This window comes from Leopardus geoffroyi, chromosome D1, assembly GCF_018350155.1.
Source record: "Leopardus geoffroyi isolate Oge1 chromosome D1, O.geoffroyi_Oge1_pat1.0, whole genome shotgun sequence".
Lineage (NCBI taxonomy): Eukaryota > Metazoa > Chordata > Mammalia > Carnivora > Felidae > Leopardus > Leopardus geoffroyi.
The window spans coordinates 7,326,491-7,352,042 of record NC_059329.1 but is presented as its reverse complement, the minus strand read 5'-3'; the positions used below and the strand labels follow the sequence as shown (position 1 = coordinate 7,352,042).

General features: G+C 43.2%; 1 protein-coding gene across 2 annotated transcripts in view; it reads right to left on the bottom strand.

Annotated features, from left to right (window-relative positions):
• Positions 1-25,552, bottom strand: part of DDX10 (DEAD-box helicase 10) — a 629,111-nt gene that overhangs the window by 334,080 nt on the left and 269,479 nt on the right. The window contains exon 18 of one of the 2 annotated variants that reach the window (XM_045482716.1): positions 13,185-13,866. The exons of the other annotated variant lie outside the window; for it this stretch is intronic. Coding sequence (XP_045338672.1) covers positions 13,689-13,866 — 178 coding nt within the window. The 3' untranslated portion in view covers positions 13,185-13,688. Of the gene's footprint in view, positions 1-13,184; positions 13,867-25,552 lie in introns of those variants that run through there. 2 annotated transcript variants of the gene reach the window in all.

Sequence of the window (25,552 nt, the reverse complement as noted above, 5' to 3'; positions counted from 1 at the left end):
CTTCCCGGCCTCCCTTCCTTGCTTGCCAACAGAAGGTGCCCAGACCGGTCTCTGACTCGTGTGCCCTTGGGCGTCCCACAAAAGCAAGCTTTGTGGTGACTCTCCAGCGAGGCAGTCGGTTCCAGAAGATCTTCAGACTTGCCCGGATAATGTGGCAAAGTGTTTACTCTATTCGGCTGGGGGCACAGCCTATTGAAAAGAGACGGGCTTGCAGATAAGCCCCACCGACTGTCGTGGGCCTCAGAGGAACACGGAGGCTGTGCTGAGGGCAGTGATTTGAGCATTTTTAGATCAGAAGAAAACAAAAGGGGAAACGTGGTTCTTCTAGTGTGGGACTGTGCACGAGATGCAAACTGTAGGGAAAAGGCACCCAAGCTGTTACTTGTCTCTACCGGTCGAGCTGTGCCTGCCCGTGGCTCCTCCGGGTCCCGGATCAGACAAGGTCCGCGGCACCTGTTCGGGGCCCCACACCACCGACTCCGGCTTTGACCACCACAAGCCCCAAGGCCACGGTTCAGTGGCTCCTGATTTAAACTCCCTTTCGAGGAACTTGTTGACCCAGCTCATTTATTTTCTCTCTTCTATCAGCCAAGTCAGAGTTTGCTGGCCTCAGGCTGGGCCTCGGCCCTGTTCTGGTCAGCGGCAGTCATGACGCATGAAGGAGCAGAGGTCCCTACGAGGCCCAGCCTTCCACACAGGCGGGAGGAAGGACAGCTGTCTCTACTTAGAAGGTTCTGCCAGGATCATGCTCTTGAGGCCAGAGACACCTCCATATACGGACTGATACTCTAACAGAGAGCAAAGAAAAGGAAATTGGAATAATCCAGACAGCCCGTGCTGAGACCTGAACCACCCCACACACGTTCTGCTTGTCAGGTGTAGGAGGCACAGAGAGAAGAGGTCAGGACACAGCAGGATTTCAAGGCGAGGAGAGCCTTCTCCAGAAGAGCTTCCCATCTGGGGTCTTTGAAACCCTAAAAGTATCCGTGCCGTTTCCACGGTGAATTACCTACTTATCTGAAAAGCCAGGAAGCAAGAGCAGGCTCCCCCCGCCCCCCCCGGGAGGCTCCAGACACAAAGGGGTCTCTCCTGTCCCCCTGCGGCTGTCTTCCAGAACCTCCGGAGATGTGTCCGAGAGGGGGACGGCTCAGAGGAGGACTCTGCTGAAGAGCCCGGGGGCAAAACTTGTGTGCAGGCGGCCGAGGCTGGGGCTTCTGTCCCCACGGGAGTGCTCACGCCCGAAAACCAGTCCTCCTCTCCCTCGTCGAGGTGGGGCCTTCGTGGCAGGGGAGGAAACTCTCCTCCCCCCTGTGGAAGGTCAGGGCTCGGCTGGCCGGCTCGGCCCTTACCAGGACCTCTGAGAGACTGAACTGACTGCCTGCAAAGCCCAAGAGGTCAGTCACAAAGTGTGGCTCACGGTGCTTCTCCAGCAGTCGGACTGTCTGCTGTGTGCTGAGCGAGCGAGGCCGAGCTGCAGGCAGCTCCGGGTTCCAGGCACGGGCCCAGGTGGCCGTCTGCTGCCTGTGGACGTCCCAGGCCATCGTCCCAAGCAACAGCGCGAACTGGGAATAGTCCATACCCCCTGGCGAGGAGAGCACACCCTCTTCCCGGGGCCGGGCGCACTGCCTCCCCGCCACTGAGGCCCTGGCAGGAAGGCGCCTGGCGTCTCAGCCAGCGTCCCCGTCTGTGGAACGGAAAACATAATCCCCTCCTCTCGGAACTGTTCCCTGGATGAAAGGAGACAGCGGATGCTGACGGCTTAGCCCAGCGCGCGGCACGAAGTTCGACTGGATGAGCAGCACCTTTCAGCACCCACCCATTCAGACAAGCCCGTCTCAGGCACCCACTACGGATCGGGTGCTGGCTCGGTGCCAGAATACGGGGACATCAGACACATCAACAATTACACTACAGCACGTAGAAACACTAGATGTTGTGCAAACACATGCGCAAGACTTCGGACGGGGGTCGGGGGGGGGGCGGTGGAAATGAAGGAAAGCTTCTGAGAGGCGGTGGCACCAATGAGTCAGGAGAAGAAGTCAGAAGGCACAGGGGGGAAGGGGCGTTCTCGGCAGAGGGAGCCGCGGATTGTACGGCCAGGGCCACGAGAGTCGGCTGCGCCGGGACCCACAGGGCCAGGAGCCCCAGCAGCCGCATAAGCAACTGCTTTCTCCGAGAGGCTGAAGGCAATCGATGTATCTGTGCATAGGATTTCGGACACAAGCATACATATAACGCTATTAGGTTCAAGTGCATCCAAGCAGGTGCCTCACAGAGGAAATATTCGCTGACAGTGAACATCTGTGGCCTAGAGGAATCCAAATCCGGTGATGGGGATGCAGTTTCAAATTTAATAACATTTTTACTTACTCGTGGACGGGCTTCTGTGAAGCCTTGGGGCCTCCCGAGCCAGGCTAATTTGCACACAGCAGAGCCGCACAGGTTTGTTTTTACTCAGAGCAGGAGATAATAAATAGATGAGGATGAAAATTCTAATTGGATAAAGGCAGTTGGACTGAAGGAGAAAATAAAAATAAGAACCCTCACGAGTTCTCCAGCTTGGTGGGTTGTCAGGAGATGCTGGCAGCTGGAGTACCCAGCCAATCACTCAGAATAACTGACAGGCTGATGTTTCAATGACTCATCTTTGCCACGGCAGGGTCAAGACTAGAGGTTGGGAGACGCTCTTTAATTTAATAAACCATCTGGAAGAACTGCAAGGTTTTCGTTTGCGCGTCTTTGGCCTCCCTCTATAAATACCTCTACGTTAAGGTGCGGCACATCTCTAATTAAAATCTAAATTGCATCCGAGACATTTGCATCCGAAGAAAGTCATTCTGTTCAGCAGAGACCTACACCTCTGAATTGCAAGTTAATATGTGAAAGCCCTTTACCTCTTCCCCGCTGCACCATTTTCCATGGTCACTGGGGGGCCGGTAACCTTGCTATGAATATAGCTAGCCTCATTTCTCCTCCCGGCATATACAACCGATGCTTCATATAAAACGTAGCCAGGAATCTTCCAGTGATTCAGCCCAGCAGCCTAACCCCAGCCTAGCATTACCCTGGATTTTCAGATATGGCTCCCACATGTCAGAGAAGGGGTGGGGAAGTGCATCGGAGAGCCAATTAACGCGGACCGTGGGCTCCACTGTCTACCCCAACAGTTCTCACCCTGGATGTACTGTAAAAATCACCTGGGAAGGGGTGCCTGGGTGGCTCAGTCGGTCGAGCGCCCAACTTCAGCTCAGGTCATGATCTCATGGCTCGTGAGTTCAAGCCCCGCCTCAGGTTCTAGGCTGACAGCTCAGAGCCTGGATTCTCCTTCGGATTCTGTGTCTCCCTCTCCCTCTCCCCTTCCCCTGCTGTGGGCTCTGTCTCTCTCCAAAATGAATGAATTAAAAAAAAAAAAATCACTCGAAAGGCTTACAGGGCCCTGAGGAGATGGGACAACTACAATGATCCAGAATTGCATTTGATGACATGGGAGTGAGGTATGTAGGTGAGCGAAAGGCACTGTATCAATGTTACTATTGGACTCTGATGGCTATGTGGTGGTTATGTGAGATGGTAACGTTTAGGAAAGCTGGGAGGACGGATATACAGGACTTCATTTGCTGTTCGGCATCTATTGTGTAAGTCTCAAATTATTTCAAAAGGAAGAGTTAAAAAAAAAAACAGAAAAGATAAAAGAAGAAAATCACTAGGGAGAAAAAAATCTCCCAGGAGGGCTTAAAAAATACCAACGCTTGGGTCTCACCTCAGTCCAATTAAATCAGGTCTCTGGGTATGCAGCCTGAATATCGGTATTTTCAAAAAGCCCCTCCGGGGATGGTGATGTGTAGCGAGGACTGAGAGGCACCGTGGGAGGGAAGTCGGGGGGACGGAAACTGAGCTGACCCCCTCTTTATTACATCCCACTCGGTGACTTCGGGCAGGGCCTTAATTCTCACGATGCCTCAGTGGCCCCCTCTGTCACAAACGGAGACACCTGGCTGTACCTGAGGACATTGACAGTGTGCAGAGGTAAGCAGAGAGAGACACTTTATGAACCTCAGGAACTCAAGGGGCCAGTAAAGCATTCCTTCTGAAGAGAAGCTTCACTACATAAGAGCCCCGATGACTTTCAGGACACAGTGATACACTGGTAAATTAGCGGGGGCTGGCCTCGTGGTCAAAAAGTGAGCAAGTCCAGTGTGGCCATGGCTTCCTTTCCTTCCATCCACAGCGACAGAGACATCATGGCCTCGCACCCACAGATCCCGCTGCCTTGGTTCTACAAGGGATTTTATTTTTGAGAGAGAGAATAATAAAAATACGTGAATAATTAAAAACCACAGAATTTTGTACTCTGTTTTTATTTATTTATTTATTTATTTATTTATTTATTTATTTATTTATTTATTTATGTAGACCGTGAGTGGGGGAGCGGCAGAGAGCAAGAGGGAGAGAGAGAATCCCAAGCAGGCTCCGTAACTGTCAGCGCAGAGCCTGAGGTGGGGGCTCAATCCCACAAACCATGAGATCATGACCTGAGCTGCAATCAAGAGTCAGACGCTCAACTGACCGAGCCACCCTGGTGCCCCAAATTTTGTACTTTAAGTGGGTGAAGTGTATGGCATGTGAATTATATTTTATAAGGCTATTTAAATGTTTAATAGCATATACTTCTTGAAAAAAAAACAACCACCCATATTTCTGGGTCCCAGCCCCAGAGTTTCAGATTCAGTAGATCTAGGTTCAGACCTTAAGAATTTGCATTTCTCTCCAAACCCCCCACACAATGGAGTCAGAAACCTTGAGGTCTGAGAGGTACAGAGCGGTGGGGGCCGAACAGAGGTACAGAATCACGTAGCCTCAAGTAGCCCGAAAATTCACTGATAACACTGGAGAAGGATGCCATTGTGACCCGAATCAGCAATAAAGGTGAAGTTCTTTTTATTTTATTCTGTTTAAGAGGGAAGGTACTATAAGACTCTTATAACATTGTCATCAGTCTAATTGAAGAAAGAAAATGTGATTATGTGGAAAGCTCCAGCATGGGTCCAAACACATTAGACATTCCCCCTTTTCTCTGGCATTTTCAGCTAGCCATGGAATTCCTGGGGCATAAATCTTGGCTTTTTCATTTTGAATGTTTCCTCTTTTGCCTTTCCCCGTTGTGCATATATGACTCTCCTCTTATTTTTCGCCTTAAGGGAATTTAAAATAAACATTTAGATAGTAAAGACAAAAAAGAATTTGCATTTCTAACACGCTTCCAGGTGATGTTGATGGAGCTGGTTCTAGGCACCACACTTTGAGAACCAGTGATCTATAGCATTGGTCTTTGTTTCATTGACTGATAAAATTCAGGAAGGCTTTGTCACATCCTCTGGATATCTGGAGAGCTGCACCTTTATTTTTCCTGCTTTCTTTTTCTTTTTCTTTTCTTTTTTTTTTTTTTTTTCCACTGAGTTGGCCCAACTCAGCATGAGGAAGTGAAATCTTCTGACAGAGACCTGTGCCTTAACAGGCTCATTAATCTGTCGCACGCACAGACACCCAAGGCAGGGCACACCTCTGAACACAGGCCTCTTGAGTTCAGACCCTGGCAAGTGACTTTCTCGGGGAGTTGACAGAACTACTGTGTGCATTTGATGTGACTGGCTTGGACAGGCCCAATATCACAGCTCTTTCCCAAACAGGTCATCCCTCATTATTTGGAGTTAACATTCTTCCGTTGAAAGTGCCTCATTAGGTATATTGCATCAAAATCCTTAATACTATTACAACATGCACACCTGTTAGCCTACAACCTCGCTTCTACAAACTTCTTCTGAAGGAAACATTAACAGATGTGTGCAGGGATTTAATCATAAGGAAGCTTCTCATCAATGTGTTATAAAGAGCAAAAATTTAGAAACTACTTAAATGTCCAATCATTAGAGATTGGATTAAATAAAACAGGCGGCATCTGCTGGGTGTCATTGTTAAAATAAACTTCTCATTTAAAACTTCTTCAGCATTAGAAAGACTTGTAGAGTTTGTAGAAAGCCAGTATAGAGTTTCCATATTCCCCCATTTTTAACATTGTACATTTCTCACAATAAAGAACCAATACTGACAAATTACTATTAACTCAACTCCATGCCTTATTCAGATCTCCTTAGTCTCCATCTAATGTCGTATTTCTGTTCAGGGTCCCATGGATGACACCACATCCTGTTTTGGTAGCATGTGTCCATACGCTCCTTTTGGCCGTGAGTGAGTCTCAGACTTCCCTCATTTGACGACCTTGTGAGTTTTGAGAAGTACTGGTCAGCTGTGTCGTAGAATGTTTCTCAACTTGGATTTGTCTGATGTCTCTTCTCATGATTAGAATGAGGTTCTGCATTTCAGAGAGGAAGACCACAGATGGAGCACACCCTTCTTATCCCATGATACGACAGAGTACGCGCTATTGCCTTGATCACTGGCTGAGGGGGTTTGTCAGGTTTTCTGCTGTGAAGCTACTCCTTTTTCTCACTGTCATCTTTGGAGGAATCACCACACACAGCCCACTTCCTGGAGGGCAGAGTATCTGCGTAAGTTATTTGGGATTCTTTTGCATGGGAGATTTGTCCCTTGTCCCACATTTATTTTTTCAGTCCTTGAGTTATATCAGCACGGACTCAGGGACCCTTATATATATGGGGTTACAATTCAATCCTACTTTATTAATTTTGTTGCTCGAACTTTCTCAGCTCTGGCCATTGAGAACGCTTTCAGTAGGCTCCCATACCCCTTTGGCATACCACCACGTTGTAAGTTTTTTCTTTTTGAGCATTTTCTTACTTTCTGGCATGACAAAATGCGCAGGCAATTCAGTGGTGGGGAAAAATAAAAAACCCCGGACTTTTTGACAAATGCTGTGGGATCAACTGCATATCCGAATGCAAAAAAATTGAAGTTCAAACTACATCTTGCACCACATACAAAGATTAATTCAAAATGCAGCATGAATCTGAATGGAAAGCCTAAAACTATAAATCTTTTAGAGGAAAATATAGGAGAAAATCTTTGTGACCTTGGGATAAGCCAAGAGTTCTTAGATATGACACCAATCACAGGATCGATAAAAGAAAGAATAAACATCATTAAAATTAAAGGTCTACTCCTCAAAAGACAATCAGAAAATGAAAGAGAATGAATGAGAAGACAATCCACAGAACAGGAGCAAATATTTGCAAATCATGTATCTGATAAAGGACTTATGTCCAGCAGAGTATCAGATAAATTTATAAATTTCAGTAAGAAAACAAGCAAGCAAATTCTTCAAAAGGGGCAAAATATTTGAACACCCATTTCACAAAGAAGACATACGGATGGCAAATAAGGACATGAAAAGTTGCTCAGTGTGTTTGGCCATTAGGGAAATGTGAATTAAAGTCCCAATGAGATAGTACTACACACTCATCAAAATGGTTAAAATTAAAAAGACTGATAATATCAAGTGTTGGCGAGGGTGTGCAGAAGCAGGGACTTCTCATACACTACTGGGCATAATGTGAAATGGTCCAGGCCCTTGGAAAGACCACCTGGCAGTTTCCTGAAAAGTTAAACATATGCCTACCACGTGAGACAGCCGTTTGCTCTCCCAGGTGTTTATCCAAGACAAGTGAAAACATAGGACCACTCACACAGATTTGTACACTTTCTACCAATGTTATCTGTAATTGCCAAAAATGGAAGTCTTGCCCCCGTTGGTAAATGGTGAAGGGATAAACAGGTATGGTCCGCACAACGGATTACTACCTAGCAATAAAAGGAACAAACGCTTGATATGCACCGCAAATTGGATGAATTTCAAGATGATGCTGAGTGCCAGAAGCCAGACAAAAATGAATGCACGCTGCGTGATCCCATTGACAGAAAATTCTAGCAAACGTAAACCGATCTATAGTGACTCAGGGGCTGTCTGGGAAATGGGGGGTGGAGGGGGGAGAGGACAACAGGAGGAAACTTTTAGGGGCTACGGATGTGTATGTCCATTGTCTGTCGTGCATGTGTAGGGATGTGTGCACATGCCAGTGTTTATCAAACCGTGTACTTGAACATGAGCAGTTTATTCAATATCACTTGCATGTAAGACTGGGAAGGAAGGAGGTCTAGACAGGGATCAGAGTTATCTATACCACAAAGGGAGAGAGAGAGAGCAACAGAGCTGTGGCTGCCAAGGGATGGTGGGCGGGGTGCCAGTTGTGGTCGCGATTTAAGTTCTGCTGTGTACGTGGGAGACCCCGCCGCCCAGCAGGGAGGGAAGGCTGAGGATGCCGTGGAGAGGGAACAATTGTGGAAGGGCAGGGCAGGGGGCACCCAGCCCGGGCAGGGGGTTGGCCCAGGGCGGGAGCGTAGACAGTCCCCCCCATCCCTCCCCAGCGGCCGGAGGGGAGGCCAGGCGGGTGTGCAGTTGAGGGAAGGTGTCCTGACTATTTCCATTTTCTCAGTAAAATCAACATTAACCGACATTAAAATCGACTATTTCTATTTTCTCAGTAAAATCACGGGCCAAGAGTGAAGAAGGGCAAGCTCTGGAGGTCTGAGAGGGAAGCAGGAGGAACGGTGTTCTCGGAGAGCAGGAGGCACTGAGTGTGAAGGCCACTACATGACGGTGGTCAGAAATGCTCTGGGGGTGGGGGTGGGGGGCTGTCCAGGCGGCACCTGCCGCCAGGGTGCCCCCAACACTTTTGGGAAGTGGGCCTTGCTCCTCGGACTTCACCTCTGCCAGCAGATCCGCGGGCCCTCCCCGCGACGGTCACTCCCCTGGCCATCGAGCTACCCTCTTCCCCCGGCTCACCCCCCCGTGGCGCCGTGCAGGCTGGCTGGCTGGCTGGCTGCCCGTCCTCGACGCACAGCTGGCTCTCGGGGCGGTGCCTGGCCCACAGCGCAGGCCAGAGGGGCAGAGGCCCGGGGCCGCTCCTCTCCTCCCACCCATTTACGCCCTACATCTCTGTGCCTGTTTCTTCTGTCGCCCTAGGTTTCTCCACCTTGCTCCGCGTCTCGGGAGACTGCACAGCTCACCTCTCAAGGCAGCTTGCTTTCTGGCCACAGGGGCAATCGCCAGGTCCCGGGATTCATTCTCTGGGCCGGTTCCCCGTGGTCACCTCCGGCTGGCTGCACAGAAAGGTCAAAGCCCAGCAGTCTCTCCTTCCCGGCCCCGCCCCCGCCCCCCCCACTTCCTTCAGGAGGAGGAGTGGGAACACTCCAGCGACCAGCCTCAGGTAGACTCTCCGTCATGATTTCCTCACACCCTGCCCTGGCCTGTGTAAATAATCCTTTTATTGAATCCCCTTAGAATAATGCTAATTTGTGTGTGCCATCTGTTTCCTGCTGGGACTCTGACAGAACCCTATCTGTGAATAATGATTTTAATAACTCTCTGAATTCCATTAGTGCCTCGCTACTCAAATGTGACCAGGGGCCAGTGGCACAGCATCACCTGAAAGTGTGAAAGAAACGCAGACTCTCAGACCCCACCTCAGACGGCCTGATCCAGGATTAGCCCTCTGGAAAGACGCCCCTGGTGCTTCCCTTGCACACTCACATCTAGGCAGCACGGCATTAGAGTATTCTGCGCTTACTGAAGCTCTTCTGGGTACAAAAACCCCAAAGACTCACTCAGACTGGTTGAGGCAAGGGGGTCTTCTACCCGAGGCAGTGAAGGAGACAGACTGACGCAGAACTCTGACAGGACCATGGAGAAGGTAAAGCCTTATGAAGACCCTAAAGAGCCGTGGGGACCCCAGAGACCTCAGCAAGAGGGGTCTGCAGGCCTTCACTGTTCCAGCCTGGATTCTCCATGGATTTGCCTCACGTTCCATGACCAGCGGGGACCCCTCACCACTTACTCTTTTTTCCAGAGTTCTTGTTCACCCACAGCTGTGCCCACCTAACTCCCAACGTGAGCTCACTTTCTGCCCATCGTGCTCCCTGGTCTGTCTCCTAACCCTATTTTGTGGACTACCTAAACTTCCGTTGCCCAACGTGTCCCTGTTCGGACAGAGCTTCCGGTCTCAGCCTCTCTAACAGGCTCATGGCTAGCTGCCAATTCCTGACCAATTCCAGCAGGTACCAGGTATACAGACGGTCTGATCAGCAGGGCCTGGGGAAGGAAATCACACTGTGATCACACTTCCGGTTAAAATGGTCTCAGGGGTGTCTGGGTGGCTCAGGCGGTTGAGCATCCGACTCGACTCTTGATTTCATCTCAGGTCCTGATCTCATGGTTGTGAGATGGAGTTCTGCATCGGGCTCCGATACTGGGCATGGCCAAGCAGGCCTGGGATCCTCTCTTCTCCGTCTTTCTCTGCCCTTCCCCCAATCGCTCTCGCTCACTCTCTCAAACTAAATGAATAAAACAGTCTTCAAAGAGCTGAAACAAGGTTTCTAAATAGTGGTTGCAGGCTCTTTCCCCTCTACCTACATCACCACCTCCCATCCCTGCTCCCCCCCACACCCCCCACACCTCTCAGGAACATCTGCATCCTCTGGCACACTCTGACACGCATGGAGATGACTCTTCATGTTCAGGGTATTTCAAATGTTGTATAACAAAATTAATTACATTTAATTAAACTTACCCATTTTTTATAGCTCCCAACAAATCTAAAATGCCACGTTAAGCTTGTAAGACGGCAGCCTTCCAAAGGATTGGGCTGCTGGGTGTATCTGCTCTAAAAGGCTCATGTAATTTCAGGGATCATTTTACACGAGTGGGTAATAGCCTCTTGGCCTCAGTTAAGCATCAAGCAAGAATTAGCCTCTGGGTCCTCGGCCAAGTCACTATCTATGTCCCCCCTTCCTGCACGCCAGCAACAATGCTCACGCAGACTTTCCACCTCCTTTCATAATGCACGAAAACTATGAGCCTGCTTCTCCTTCCCCCCACTATATGGGAGCAGGGGAGGGAACATTTTGTATTTCTCACAAGCAAAGAGCCTGGCATATGGTAGTTGCTGAATTTATTAACATTTATTGAATGGATGAATGCTTTTGCTCATTGGCTATTAAGTTTCTCTTATCTTTTTTCTCTGAAAAAAGTCTTTCTCCCCAAGTCTTAGAGGATTTCTTGCTCCCCAAGATTTAGAGGGGATGTGGTGGCCACAGGTCTAACATGTCTTCTCACTTGGACCCAGACTGAAGCAGTACCCTCTCTCTGGTCCTAGTATCAAGGGAGAGGGCTGACGGAACATCAATACACCCTAAAGGCTCTACTTATAAGTGGCCCACAGTCACTTCCACACATTCCATGGGCTAGAGTAAGCCATGTGGCAGGCCCAACAGGAGGGGAGGAGAAAATTATGTTTTGCAAAGGAAGGAAGGGGGGGGGGGTAGTGAATATCTGCTAAAAAGTAATACTATACAGTAAACACCGAACAAAATCTACCCTGTGTTGTTTACCTGAGTTTTCTATCAACTCTGTTCTGAGGTTTTAACTAGTTTTCAAAACCAGCAAACTAAAATCCCCTACAATGTATAGATTAGTCAGGATCTATTCACTTCAAGGGACAGAATACAACTCAAACTACTTTATGAACAAAGGCGTGGCAATATATCTATTGAATGTTCACAAACACGGAATAAAACTGCCTTAATCCTTCTTTTGGGTTAGAACAAACAAAATCCAAAATTGCACAAAGTGAATTCAATGGTGAACCCTCAGTGTATATACACTCTTGACAAACTGAAATAGGTAAACCTTCAGTTTACATATTTCTGTCCTTTGGAAATATTCAAGGCCAAGAAATCTTGTACCATTATCATTTAATTTCAAAATCTTCCCTGGCTGTCGTACCCTAAATTCCTTTCCCATCAATTTTCCCCAATAGAGCCGTTTCATCCAGGTGTCAAATTTCTTAACACCCTATATCCTTCCTACCAGAGGGGACAATGCACACAACATACCTTAAATCATTTTGGTCTCTTGCTATTCGTTCATTAATTCCATAAGCCTTACCGAGAACCTGTTAAAGGGCAGGTGCTGTATTTAGCTCTGGGAGTGCACAGGATGGGTAAGCACAGACAGTCTAGAAATTTGTCACATAACAGGGGCAAGAGGCTTATAAACAACATCTGGAACACTGCATGATAAGCACGGTAACAGAAGCAAGAAACAGCTCAGCTCAGCGCTACGCAGACAACTGTGGCCACAGTGGAACGCTCAGCTACAGAAATGGGAGGCTGGTGGCACCAGCTGGCGGTCACTGGAGTAATGTCTCAAGGAGAATCTGAACTCTGACTGAAGACAGAAGCCGGGAAGATAAAGGAAAAACAGTGGATAGAAGAGTCACATGCAGAGGAATCAACGGAACCAGCCAAGTGAAGGGTGGTCGAGTTTCTCTGTGCTGCCCTTGAGGGACACCGATCACACCAAGCAGAGACATTATGGAGTCAGGCTGAGTTGGAAGTGTCTGTGGGATATGCAGGAGGGATACTTCCTTGGATTCGTGAGTGATCTGCACCCAGGTATTGAAACTGATTTGTGTATGTTTGTGCACGGAGTGAGCAGCAGCCAGGGCAAAGAACAACGAGGGGGTGACAAATCTATGGTAGAACCAGCATGCCAAAGCCAGATTTCTTTCCCCACAAAGAATAACCAAAAACAGGTTCTGTCTTGTTCTGCTCCTTACTCATTACCAGCAGCTGGCTCGGTGGGGGGCTCTGTGGTGCCTGCCGAACAAGGCACTTAAGAGAAGACTAGGGGCGCCTGGGTGGCTCGGTCAGTTAGGTGTCCAACTTCGGCTCAGGTCATGGTCTCACGGTTCACAGGTTCACGCCCCACGTCGAGCTCTGGGCTAACACCTTGGAGTCTGGAACCTGCTTCAGATTCTGTCTCCCTTTCTCTCTGCCTCTCCCCCATTTGCACTCCGTCTGTTTCTCTCTCAAAAGTGACATAAAGATTAAACAAAAATTAAAAAAAAGAGAGACCTACAGCCTAGTGGGTGCTCGCTACAGGGCTGGATGTGGAGCACAGTCTCCAGGTGTAGGAATGCTACAGGTTTCAAAAGCGGCCACGCAATCTGCCAGTACAAGCTAAGCGATTATCTTCAGGAAAGCTAATTTAAGAACATGAGAAATTCACTGTCCGGAACTGGCTAAGCATTGTACTCAGGGATCTTGCCCTGAGAGTGCTCTTATATTACTGGACACAATGAAAACATTAGTATTTTATAGGAAATATGTTTATTATTGATCGTTGCAATTCAAAAATACTCCTTTCTCGGGACTGGTCCATCTTACTCTGTCTCTTTAGAGATATTAAATACATCAAAAATGTGAGCAATTTTGCTTAATAATACACAGAAATTTCTGTATGGTAAGCAAGATAGGAATTTCTAACAATGAAACAAGGTCTCCAGAAGTTGTCGGTAAAACAAAGGAAGCATTTCGAGTGACAAGATGTAGGAATCCACGGATAAGATCTAACAGAGCACATGCCTGAAAATGGGATCAAGAAACTTTGTAATCCACCCTCACTCTGAGTTTGCTCTGGGATGGCACAAACATGTCCCGTGAAAGGGGCTTAGAAACAGAACTGCTTTGGTCCGAGGACAGATCCTTTGGGCATGGGACTCATGTTACCTAAGTGCCCCAAAGCCAACTGTTTTTTTCAGCTTCTTGTCCACATAATCATGACCAGAGGTCTCAAGGAGAAGAGCACGGAGCATCTAGCTTTGACTTTTGAGCAGATGTAACACCAGCTCTTCATCCTCTGCTAAAGACAGGCCTGTGTCCAAAGGCTCTAAGGTCTCCCACTTGGCCTTCTTTCTGTTACGACTCGTGGGTCCCACGTCTTCCACTTCGCTGTTGTTCCTTTTCCTCATTCCCTGCTTCGTCTTGGTATCACTGGTGGGAACAAATCCAACGATTTACTTGATAAACAACTAAATCCATTATGAAATCAAACACTTAAAATAGGACAAAATCACCAGTAACAGAGAGTTGGTAAAGTGGTATTATTACTCAAGAGAGAAAGAAACTGTAACAACATCAGGATATCTGTATGTCATAAGTACCTTCCTATTAACAGATGGGGGCAGAAGGCCTACCATGCACCAGGCACTGCACAGACACTGTCTCATCCAATCCTCACAATTCTAGGGAGCTACAGTTATATCATCCACAACCTGGGGACACTGATGGCCTGCACTCTGGCTCCTATCTGTGCTTGTCCTGCCGCAGAAAACTGCCTGTATTAAAGTTAGATTACTGTTTTGGTAGCAATCTGTAAGCTAACAGATACCAGGATACCACATACTAACATCTTCTGTATGAAGTTGTGATATACAGGTTAAGAGTAAAAGAGAACCTCAAATGTCAAATTATTTAAGACATCAAATACACTTTCTCCATTTAATGGGGTGCCTGGGTGGCTCAGTCGGTTGAGCGTCCGACTTCAGCTCAGGTCACGATCTCACAGTCCATGAGTTCGAGCCCCGTGTCAGGCTCTATGCTGACAGCTCAGAGCCTGGAGTCTGCTTCGGATTCTGTGTCTCCCTCTCTCTCTGCCCCTCTCATGCTCTGTCTCTCTCTGTCTCAAAAATAAATAAATAAATACATAAATACATAAATAAATAAATACATAAATAAATAAATAAATAAAAATTAAAGTCTATATCTAAGACCCAAACATAGTCTTAAAAAAACAAACATTATTACAGTATTCCACTCCTACCACTTCTATTGAACATAGTACTGGAAATCCTAGCTGCTGCAATCAGACAAGAAAAAGAAATAAAAGGCATTCAGATTGGTTAAGGAAGAAGTAAAACTGTCACTATTTCCAAATGACATGACATTAAATATAGAAAATCCTAAAAACTCAACCAAAAAAAAAAAAAAAACAAAACTATCAGAAATAAATTCAGTAAAGTTGCAGAACACAAAATCAGTATACAGAAATGTGTTGCATTTCTATACGCTAATAATGGAGAAGCAGAAAAAGAAATTAAGAAAACAATCCCACTTACAAGTGCACCAAAAGAGGCGCCTGGGTGGCTCAGTCAGTTGAGCATCTGACTCTTGATCTCGGCTCAGGTCATCATCTCACAGTTTGTGAATTCAAGTCCCCCATTAGGCTCTGCACTGGTGGCATGGAACCTGCTTGGGATTCTGTGTCTCCTCTCTCTGCCCCTCCCCCACTTTTGCTCTCTCTCTTTCTCTCTCAAAATAAATAAACTTAAAAAAATTTTTTTAAACTTGCACCAAAAAATAAAATAAAACAAAACAAAACAAAGTAAAATTCCTAGGAATAAATTTAACCAAGGAGGAGACAGATCTATACTCTAAAAACTATAAGACATTGATGAAAGAAATTTGAAGATGGCACAAATAAATGGAAAGATATACTATGCTTATGGACTGGAAGAGTTACTGTTAAAAACTCCTACTATCCAAAGCAAACTACAGACTCAATGCAATCCCTATTAAAATTCCAATGGTGTTTTTCACAGAACTAGAAAAAGTACTCCTAAAATTTGTATAGAACCACTAAAGACCCCAAATGGCCAAAGCAGTCTTGAGAAAGAAGAACAAAGCTGGAGATATCATAACCCCAAATTTCAAAATAAACTACAAAACTATAGGGCTCAAAACAATATGGTACTGTAGAGAGTCCTCAAATAAACCCAAGCTTATATAGTTAATTAATCCATGACAAAGGAAGTATGGATATACAATGGGTAAAAGACAATCTCTTCAATAAATGGTGCTGGGAAAACTGGACAGCTACAGGTAAAAGAATGAAACTGGACCACTTTCTTATACCATACACAAAAATAATCTCAAAATGGATTAAAGACCTAAATATGCAACCTGAACAATAAAACTTTTTAAAGAAAATACAGGCAGTGATCTTTTGGACATCATCCTTGGGAACATTTTTCCAAGTATGTCTCTCTTCACACAAGGGAAAAGCAAAAAATAAACCACTGGGACTACATCAACCTAAAAAGCTTTTGCAGTTGAACGAAACCACCAACAAAACAACAAGGCAACCTGCTGAAAAGAAGATATTTGTAAATGACATATCTGACAAGGGGTTAAAATCCAAAATATACAAAGAAATTATACAATTAAACACCAAAGAAGCCAAACAATCCAATTTTAAAATGGGCACAGGAACCAAATACACATTTTTCCAAAGAAGACATACAGATGGCCAAGAGGCACATGAAAAGATGCTCAACATTGCTAATTATCAGGGAAATGAAATTCAAAACTACAATGAGGTATTAGAATGGCTAGTATAGAAAAAAAAAAAAGTAATAACAAATGTTGGCAAGATATGGAGATAAAGGGACCCTGGTGCACTGTTGGTGGGAATGTCAATTGGTACGGCCACCATAAAAAACAGTATGGAGGTTCCTCAAAAAATTAAAATAGAAATATCATAGGATTCCACTACTGAGTATTTACCCAAAGAAAATGAAAGCACTAATTCAAAAAGATACATGTACCTCTATGTTCACTGCAGCATTTACAATAACCAAAATATGGAAGCAACCTAAGTGTCCATCGACAGATGAATGGACAAAGATGTGGCATACACACACACACACACACACACACACACACACACACACACACACACAGATAGGAATATTATTCAGCCATAAAAAAGAACAAAGCTTTTGCCATTTGCAACAACATGGATGGATCTAAAGGATACTATGCTAAATGAAGTCAGAATGAGAAAGACAAAAACCATATGATTTTGCTTATATGTGGAATCTGAAAAACAAAACAAACAAAAGGCAGAAACAGACCCATAAACACAGAGAACTGGTTGTTGCCAGAGGGAGGGCAGGGGGATAGGTAGGTGAAATGAGGGAGTAGGAGGTAGAGACTGCCACTAATGGAATGAATAAATCACAGCCGCAACATAGGAAATATAATCAATGTTATTGTAATAGTGTTATATGGTGACAGATGGTGTCTACACTTGTGGTGAGCATTGCATAAGGTACAGAGTTGTGGAATCACTAGGTTGTACCCCTGAAACTAATGTAAAATTGTGTGTCAACCATACTTCAATTTAAAAAAACCAAACCACCATTGTTACTGCAGGGTTCTGCATACACTTGAGGCACAGACCATAAACATAAAGCTAGTTTCTGAAGGTACAGGAAATCACTTTATACATTAAAAATAAAAGAAAAAGCAAAACAGCAAAACATTCTCAAAGTATTGTGAGATACCATCATCATGTTCAAAGATGACCCAATTACTGGATGCAGGATTAAAGCAAAACTAAAAGCCCATCTAAGAGCCTTCATAGTAGCAACCCTTCGTCAAAGGCTCGCTAACGGTCTGGCACTGTGCTACATGCTTTATACAGACTACATCACTTATCTTCAGGAAAATCCTTGGTTGGGGAGCATTAGCTTCATTCTACGATTAAATGACTGTACACAGATTATAAACATAGGATTCGAACCCAAGGACTCTAAATTTAGCTCCAAAGCCAGGTTACTGAAAGCAATAAGCTGACTAGCTTCAGTTAGTATTTGAAAGACAAGAAAGAAAAGAATTAGCTGTGGAAAGAACACTGATTTGGCACTAACACAGTCAAACCTTAGCCAATCAACTAACATTTCTAAGCATTAGTCTCAATCTGTAAAGGTGAAGATTATATAATTTACTTAGCAGAATTGCTATAAGAATTACTTAAAATTATATAAAGTCAAGAACATAGTAATACTCAATACATGTTAATTTCCTTTCTGCTTACAAACTACTTCCTTTCAAATAAATTCTTACACTGATGTTATATAATAGAAAAGCAGAAAAAAAATCCACAGAAATATCACATTCCAAGCATATGATGTATTCCAAAAAAGAACAAAGTGCTCAAATTTCAATGGAGAATATTACTTCTTAAGAAGCATGCCTGGCTGTGAGTGAATTTGCCTAATCAGCATATCTACTTATGCCCAGCTTGAAGCAAAGCCGTAAATAATTTCCCATTTCACCTCCCAGAAATGCTCAATGCTCTGACTCAGCAGCCATTCTCTCCCACCATCGGAGGAAAGACAAATGAGACAGCACTATGAGATTACCTCAAGCCTCAAACAACTGCATTTTCAAAGGGTACTTGAAGAGATAAATGTGAAAAGAATTCCCCATAATGGGAAATTCAGTTAGCAAAGATAGTTAATTCTTAGTGGAAAGGGCCTTAAAAAAGAAAATATATGGAGTCTTAATCTGATTGTGTGTTGCCCATCCTGTTTAAGCTCCACTGGGCTAGAGTACCAGGATTTATTTGGTACAAGGTAATACTGATTTCTGCCCTGCCTGTATTTCAAGAGCACCTCAGAGCAGCTCATCAGAAACAGCCTAATTAGTAGGCTTTACTAATGCATCCTTTGTTAATGTGCTCTTGAACATTATATTCCCTGCAGGAAATAGCTGGTTCAGATAATAAAAGGAAGATGGGAAATTTATGTAACACAAATATTTTCATAATTAGCAGCTTTGCTGCTTTGTGGACCAGTTCAAATTCTAGAAAGGTATTTTATCCTACTTGCCATAGCAAATAAGTAGCAATTTGTATAACAAATTAATTATTAAACAACAATATGGATATTCAATAGGTAAGTCACCTAAAAGGGGGAGAATGTAATGAGTCTAGAAAATAATACAGTAAGCAAGGAAGCAAAATATGGTCACAATGTGGTCTCTTCAGAAAAGGCCCCTTCCAAATGGTGCAGTACTAGAGGGTGAGGTCAGCAACATGGCTGAAGAAGACATCCCCGGTTCGTGTCCCCTCCCAACAGGTGGCATCCTTCCATGGACAGAAGTGTTTTTGTGGGAGCTGTGGGATCCAGCACTAGACACCAAGAGACCTGAGAGGAGTCTCACCCAACCCTGCTTTGGGTAATAGGTATACAGACTACATCCCAAGTTGTGAACTGGCTCCAGCCCCTCTCGGCAGTGGGAGAGCGCCATCTTAAACAAACACCCACGGACAGGAACACTTGTGGAAATCCAGGTTTCCAGGGGGGGAATTCCAGCACGCTGGAGAGGGGAGGAGGAATAGTACGATTTCACTCCTATCACCCCTCCCCCTAGATGGCACAACTGAGGGCTGAGAGATCTTGTCCACAATTTTTCCCATGGTGCAAAGAGAGCAGGGGAGCGAGTGCCCAGCTTTCCCCACTGTGTGGAATGCTGCCCAAAAAGGCCCATGTCTCTCTTACTCTATCCAGAATACTAAATCATGAGCTGCATGGCTAGGGGCAGGAGGCAGGAGGCAGGAAAAAGCTGGGAGAGTGGCAGACAGGACTCTCAGAATAAGGAATGTGAATCTTCCTATGTCATGGATCCCATCAAGAACCCTGCCCATGAACCAGTGGAGATGCCCTGCACACAGATCCCTCCAAGTGGCCCATGGGCACTCCCTAGCACTTGTGTGCCTTACCTATACCCCCCTACACCTGCGTCCGGCTCCCTGTGCATGGTCCTGATGACGGTGGTGGGAGTAAGCTCTGGTAGGTATCTGCTGAGCATCACCCAAATCTGCAGGTCAGGGAAAGACCACCTCCGCATTAGTGCCATTCTTGGAAAAGCAAAAGGGAGGCTGGAAGCATTTGGCCTGATGTGTTGCAGGATCAAGAGAAGACATACAAGTTAAAAAATTCTGCACATGAGGGAGCTAAGAAGTGTGGAGCAGGTGAGAAAACCTCAAAATCCCTGTCTGACCCAGACCCAGGGGTGACAGAAGACATTTCTCTCTTGAAGGCAGTTAGTAAAGACTAAGGGAGGTGACTGCTACCACAAATGTGAAGACAGCAAGGAACTGACTGATCTAGGAAACATGACACCACTGAAAGGTCACAGAATTTTCCAGTAGCTGATCCCAAAGACATGAAGATCTACAATTTACTGGATAAAGAAATAAAATAGCTATTTTAAGGAAGTTCAACAAGGTACAAAAAAAAAAAAAAAAAGAAAAGAAAGAAAAAAAGGAAAGTCAACTAAACCAGGAAAACAATGTATGAACAAAATGGGAAGTTTAACAAAAAGATATAAGTCATTTACCAAAAAGCCCCAGAAACTCTGCAGCTGAAGAATACAATGAATAAAATAAAACTTTAGAAGGGAGGATCAAAGTCAGAAAGAATCAAGCAGAAGAAAGAATCTGCAAGTTAGAAGACAGAAACTTTGAAATTATCTAGTCAGAGAAGAACAAAGGAAAAGAATGAAAGAGAGTGAAAAAAGCCTACATTACCTATGACATACATTCAAAAAACAAAACAAAAAAAAACAAAAACAAAAAACCCCACGACACTCTGTAAATCACTGGAATCCTGGAAGGAGACAAGAGGAAGAAAGGAGCAGATAGCCTATTTAAAGAAATCATAGCTGAGAACTTCCCACATCTGGGGGAGAGACGTGGATATCCAAGTTGATGAAGGTTATAGGTCCCCAAACAAATTCAATTCAAAGAAATCTCCTTCAAGACACATAATAAAACTGTCAAAAATCAAAGACAAAGACAGAATTTTAAACACAGCAAGAGAAAAGAAACTTGCAACTGACAAGGGAATTCCAATAAGGCTATCAGCAGATTACTCAGCAGAAACTTTACAGGTTTAGAGAGAATAGGAGGATATGAAAAGAAAAAACCTCCAACCAAGAATACTGTATCCAACAAAGCTGTCTTTCAGAAATGAAGGAGAGATAACGACTATCCTGGACAAACAAAAGCTGAAAGAATCCAAGTTGAAATGAAAGAATCCAAGTTGACATGAAAGGATTCATAGTACAAGAAAACATAGGAAACTATCCAATACACTGGAAAATTGAAGTATATAGTTAAATTCAAAATATGCTAGGGCTGTAATATGGTGGTGTGTTCACCACATAACTCCAGGTTACGGAAGGTTAAAGGTTAACGGGCAAGAGTATTAAAAATAACGATAAGCTACCGGGGGTGCCTGGGTGGTTGTTGGCTAAGCGTCCAACTTCAGCTCAGGTCATCATCTCACGGTTCGTGAGTTTGAGCCCTGCATCGGGCTCTCTGCTGACAGCTCAGAGCCTGGAGCCTGCTTGGGATTCTGTGTCTCCCTCTCTCTCTGCCCCTCTCTCCCACTCACACTGTGTCTGTCTCTCTCTCAGAAATAAACATTAAAAAAATAACAATAGCTATAATATTGGTTAATGAACACACAATATAAAAATAGGTAAATTGTGACACCAAAAACCTAAGAACAGAGTAAAAGGATAGAATTTTTGTACGCAATTGAAATAAGCCATTATTAGCATAAAACAGACTATTATATCTATAAGATGTTTTATGTAAGCTTCATGGTAACCACAAAGTAAAAACTTAAAGTAGATCCACAAAAGATAAAGAGACAGGAATCAGAGCACATCTCTATAGGAAATCAATTCAAAAAGGAAGACAGCAAGAGAGGAAGAAAAAAAATCAAAGGAATGACAAAACAGAAAAGAGATAACATTAGTAAGTCCTTACCTTTCAATAATTATCCTAAATTAAAATGAATTAAATTCTCCAATCAAAAGGCATAGAGTGGCTGGATGCATAAGACCCAACTATATACTGTCTACAAGAAACTCATTTCACTTTTAAGGACATAAAGTCTCAACATGAAAGGCTGGCAAAAAATATTCCATGCAAGTAGAAACCAAAAGAGAGCAGGGATAGCTATACTTCTATGAGACAAAATATGCCATAAGCCAAAAACAATTAGCAAAATGAAAAAGATCATAACATGATGATAAAGAAGTCAATTCATTAAGAGAATATAACAATCATAAATATATATACACCCAACATTGGAGCAATACAATATATTTAGCAAATACTAACAAATCTGAAGGCAGAAATAAACAGTAATACAACAAGAAAAGAGAACTTCAGTAATCCACTTTCAACAATGGCTAGATTATCCAGACATTTCAATAAGGAAATGTGGAAAATGAACTATACTTCAGACAAATGGACCTGACATATATAGAGAGAACATTCCATATAGAAGCAACAGAATACGTGTTCTTCTCAAGCACGTATGTAACAATCTGCAGGACAGATCATGTGACAGGTCACAAAACAACTCTCAGCAAATTTTAAGAAGACTAAAATCTTATCAAGTATCTTTAACACCACAATGGTATGAAACTACAAATCAGTTATAAGAGGAAAACTGAAAAATTCACAAACATGTAAAATTAAACAACATGACCCGCAACAACCACTGGGTGAAGGAAGAAATTTTAAAAAACATTTTTTTTAATCTCTAAAAATGGAAACACAAGATACCAAAACTTGTGAGATGTAGCAAAAGCATCTTCCCAAGTAGGAAGTTTACAGTGTTAAAAGCTGACCTTAAGAAACGAGAAAGATCTCAAACAACCTAACTTTTCACCTCCAGCGAACTAAAAAATGAACAAATGAAGTCCAAAGTTAGCAGAAGTAATGAAATACAAAGATCAGGAAAAAAATAAATAAGAGACCAGAAAAACAAAATTAAAAAAAGATTAAAAAAAACAATAATTTTTTTTTTAATTTTTTTTTCCACGTTTTTATTTATTTTTGGGACAGAGAGAGACAGAGCATGAAGGGGGGAGGGGCAGAGAGAGAGGGAGACACAGAATCGGAAACAGGCTCCAGGCTCTGAGCCATCAGCCCGGAGCCTGATGCAGGGCTCGAACTCACGGACCGCGAGATCGTGACCTGGCTGAAGTCGGACGCTTAACCGACTGCGCCACCCAGGCGCCCCAAAACAATAATTTTTTTAAAAGATAAGCAAAACTGACCAACATATGGCTAGTCTAACTCAAGAAAAAAGAAAGATTAAAAATCAGAAACTAGAAAGGAGACTTAACAACCAATACCACAAAAATATAAAAGGTCATGAGACCCCTGCGGATTAATTATACACCAACCATTTGGATAACCTAGAAGAAATGAATGAACTCCTAGAAACATCAACCTAACCACACTGAGTCATGAAAAAATAGCAAGTTTGAATAGACCAGTAGGGAATAAGGAGATTGAATCGGTAATCAAAATTCTGCCAACAAAGTAAAGTCCAGAACCAGAAGGTTTCCCTAGTGAATTTTACCAAACATTTAAAAAGGAATTAACGCCAATCCTTCTCAAACTCTTCTAAAACACTAAAGAGAATATTCCAAACATGTTTCACAAGGACTGCACTAACCTAATGCGAACGCCAGATAAAAATAGTAACAAGAAAAGAAAACTGCAGGTCAATATTCCTGGTGAATGCAGATGCAAAAATTATTAGCAAGATATTAGCAAACTTAATTCAACAGCATAGTAAAAGGATCCCACACGATGATTCAGTTGGGATTCATCCCTGGGATGCAAGTATGATTCAACATACCCAAATCAATAAATGTGATATACCAAATTAATAAAATGAAAAATAAAAATCATATAATCATCTCAATAGATGCAGGAAAAGTATTTGACAAAATTCAGCAACCTTTTCTTGACAAAAACTCAACAGATTGGGTAGAGAATGAATATGCCTCAACATAATAAAAACCATATATGACAAGTCACAGGTAACATTATACTCAGTAAAGGTTGAAAACTTTTTCTCTAAGATCAGGAACAATTCAAGGATGCCCATTCTCATTGTTTCTATTCAACATAGTACTAGAAGTCCTAATGAAAGTATCACACAAGGGGAAAAAAAGGCATTCAAATCAGAAAGGAATTAAGATGGTAATTGTTTGTAGATATGATCTTATATATAGAAAATCTTAAAGACTTCACGAAAGACTGTTAGAACTAATAAATAAATTAGGTAAAGTCGCAAGATACAAAAATCAACATACAAAATTCAGTAACATTTCTTTACATTAAAAGCAAGTTATCTGAAAAAGAAATTTAAAAAAATTACCCCCTACAAACGTAACAACATCAAAATCATACTTGGGAATAACTTTAATCAAGGAAGTGAATTATCAGTACACTCTAAACTGTAAGATTTTGATGAAAGAAATGTGAAAAAGACAAATAAATGGAAAGATATCCCATATTCATGGATCAGAAGAATTAATACGTTAAAATGCCCATACTACCCCAAACTATCTATAGATTCAATGAAATCTCTATAAAAATTCCAATGGCATTTTTCACAGAAATAGAAAAAATAATCCTAAATTCATAAAATCACTAAAGATTCCAACAAGCCAAGGCAAATTCTAAGAAAGAACAAATCCAGAGGTATCACAATCCTGATTTCAAACTATACTACAAAGCTAAAGTAATCAAACCAGTAGTATGGTACTGACACAGAAACAGTCACGCAGACCAACACGACAGAGAACAAATAAACCCTTGCACATATGGTCAATTCATATTTGACAAGGGAGCAGAAAATACTCAATGGAGAAAGGATGGTCTCTTTCATAAAAGGTGGCATGAAAACTGGATAACCACAAAATGAATTAAAGACTTAAAAAGAGGACTCCAAACCATAAAACTCCAGGAAGAAAACACAGGGCTAAATCGCTGTGACACTGGTCTAGGCAACAGTTTTCTGGATATGATGCCAGAAACACAATAAACAAAAGCAAAAGTCAGTAAGACTACATCACAGTAGAAAGCTTCTGCACAGCAAAACAAAAATGAAAAGGCAACCTACAAAATGGAGAAAATATTACAGGCCATATTTATGATAAAAGTTTAATATCCAAAATATATAAGGAAGTCCTATAACTCAATAGCAAAAAAAAAATAAATAAATAAATAAATAAAAAATCCCTTCAAATAGTCTGATTAAAAAACAGGCAGAGGAACTGAATAGACGCATACACATGACCAACGAGTACAAGAACAGGTGCTCAATTATCACTAATTAAGAGGGAAATGCAAATCAAAGCCACAATGAGATATGACCTCATACCTGGTAAAATGGCTGCCATCAAAAAGACAAGAGATAACAAGGTGTTGGTGAGAGCGTGGAAAGGGAATCTCTGTGCACTGGTGGTGGGAATGCAATCAGTACAGCCTCTATGGAAACCAGCATGGAGGTTCCTAAAAACAGAACTACCAAATGATCCACAAATCCCTCTTCTGGGTATATTACCCAAAGGAAATGAAAACAGGATCTTCAAGAGTTCTCTGCATCCTCGTGTTCATTTCAACATTATTCACAACTGGCAGGAAATGGACACAACCTAAGTGTCATGGATAGATGATATAGCATATTATATATACACAATGGGATATTATTCAACCATGAGAAAAAAGGATATCCTGCCATCTGCAATAAAATGGATGGACCTTGAGGGCATCACGTTAAGTGAAATAAAAATAAGACAGAGAAAGATGAAATCTGTATGATACCACTTCTATGTGGAATCTAAAAAAAGGTGAACACAGAAACCAGACACTAGAATGGTAGTTACCAGAGGCCGAGGGGTAGGGGAAATGGGGAGATGCTGGTCAAAGGTACAAAGTTCCAGTTTTAAGGTAAGTTCTGGGGATCTAATGTACAACATGGTGATTACAGTTAGCAGTATTTAATCA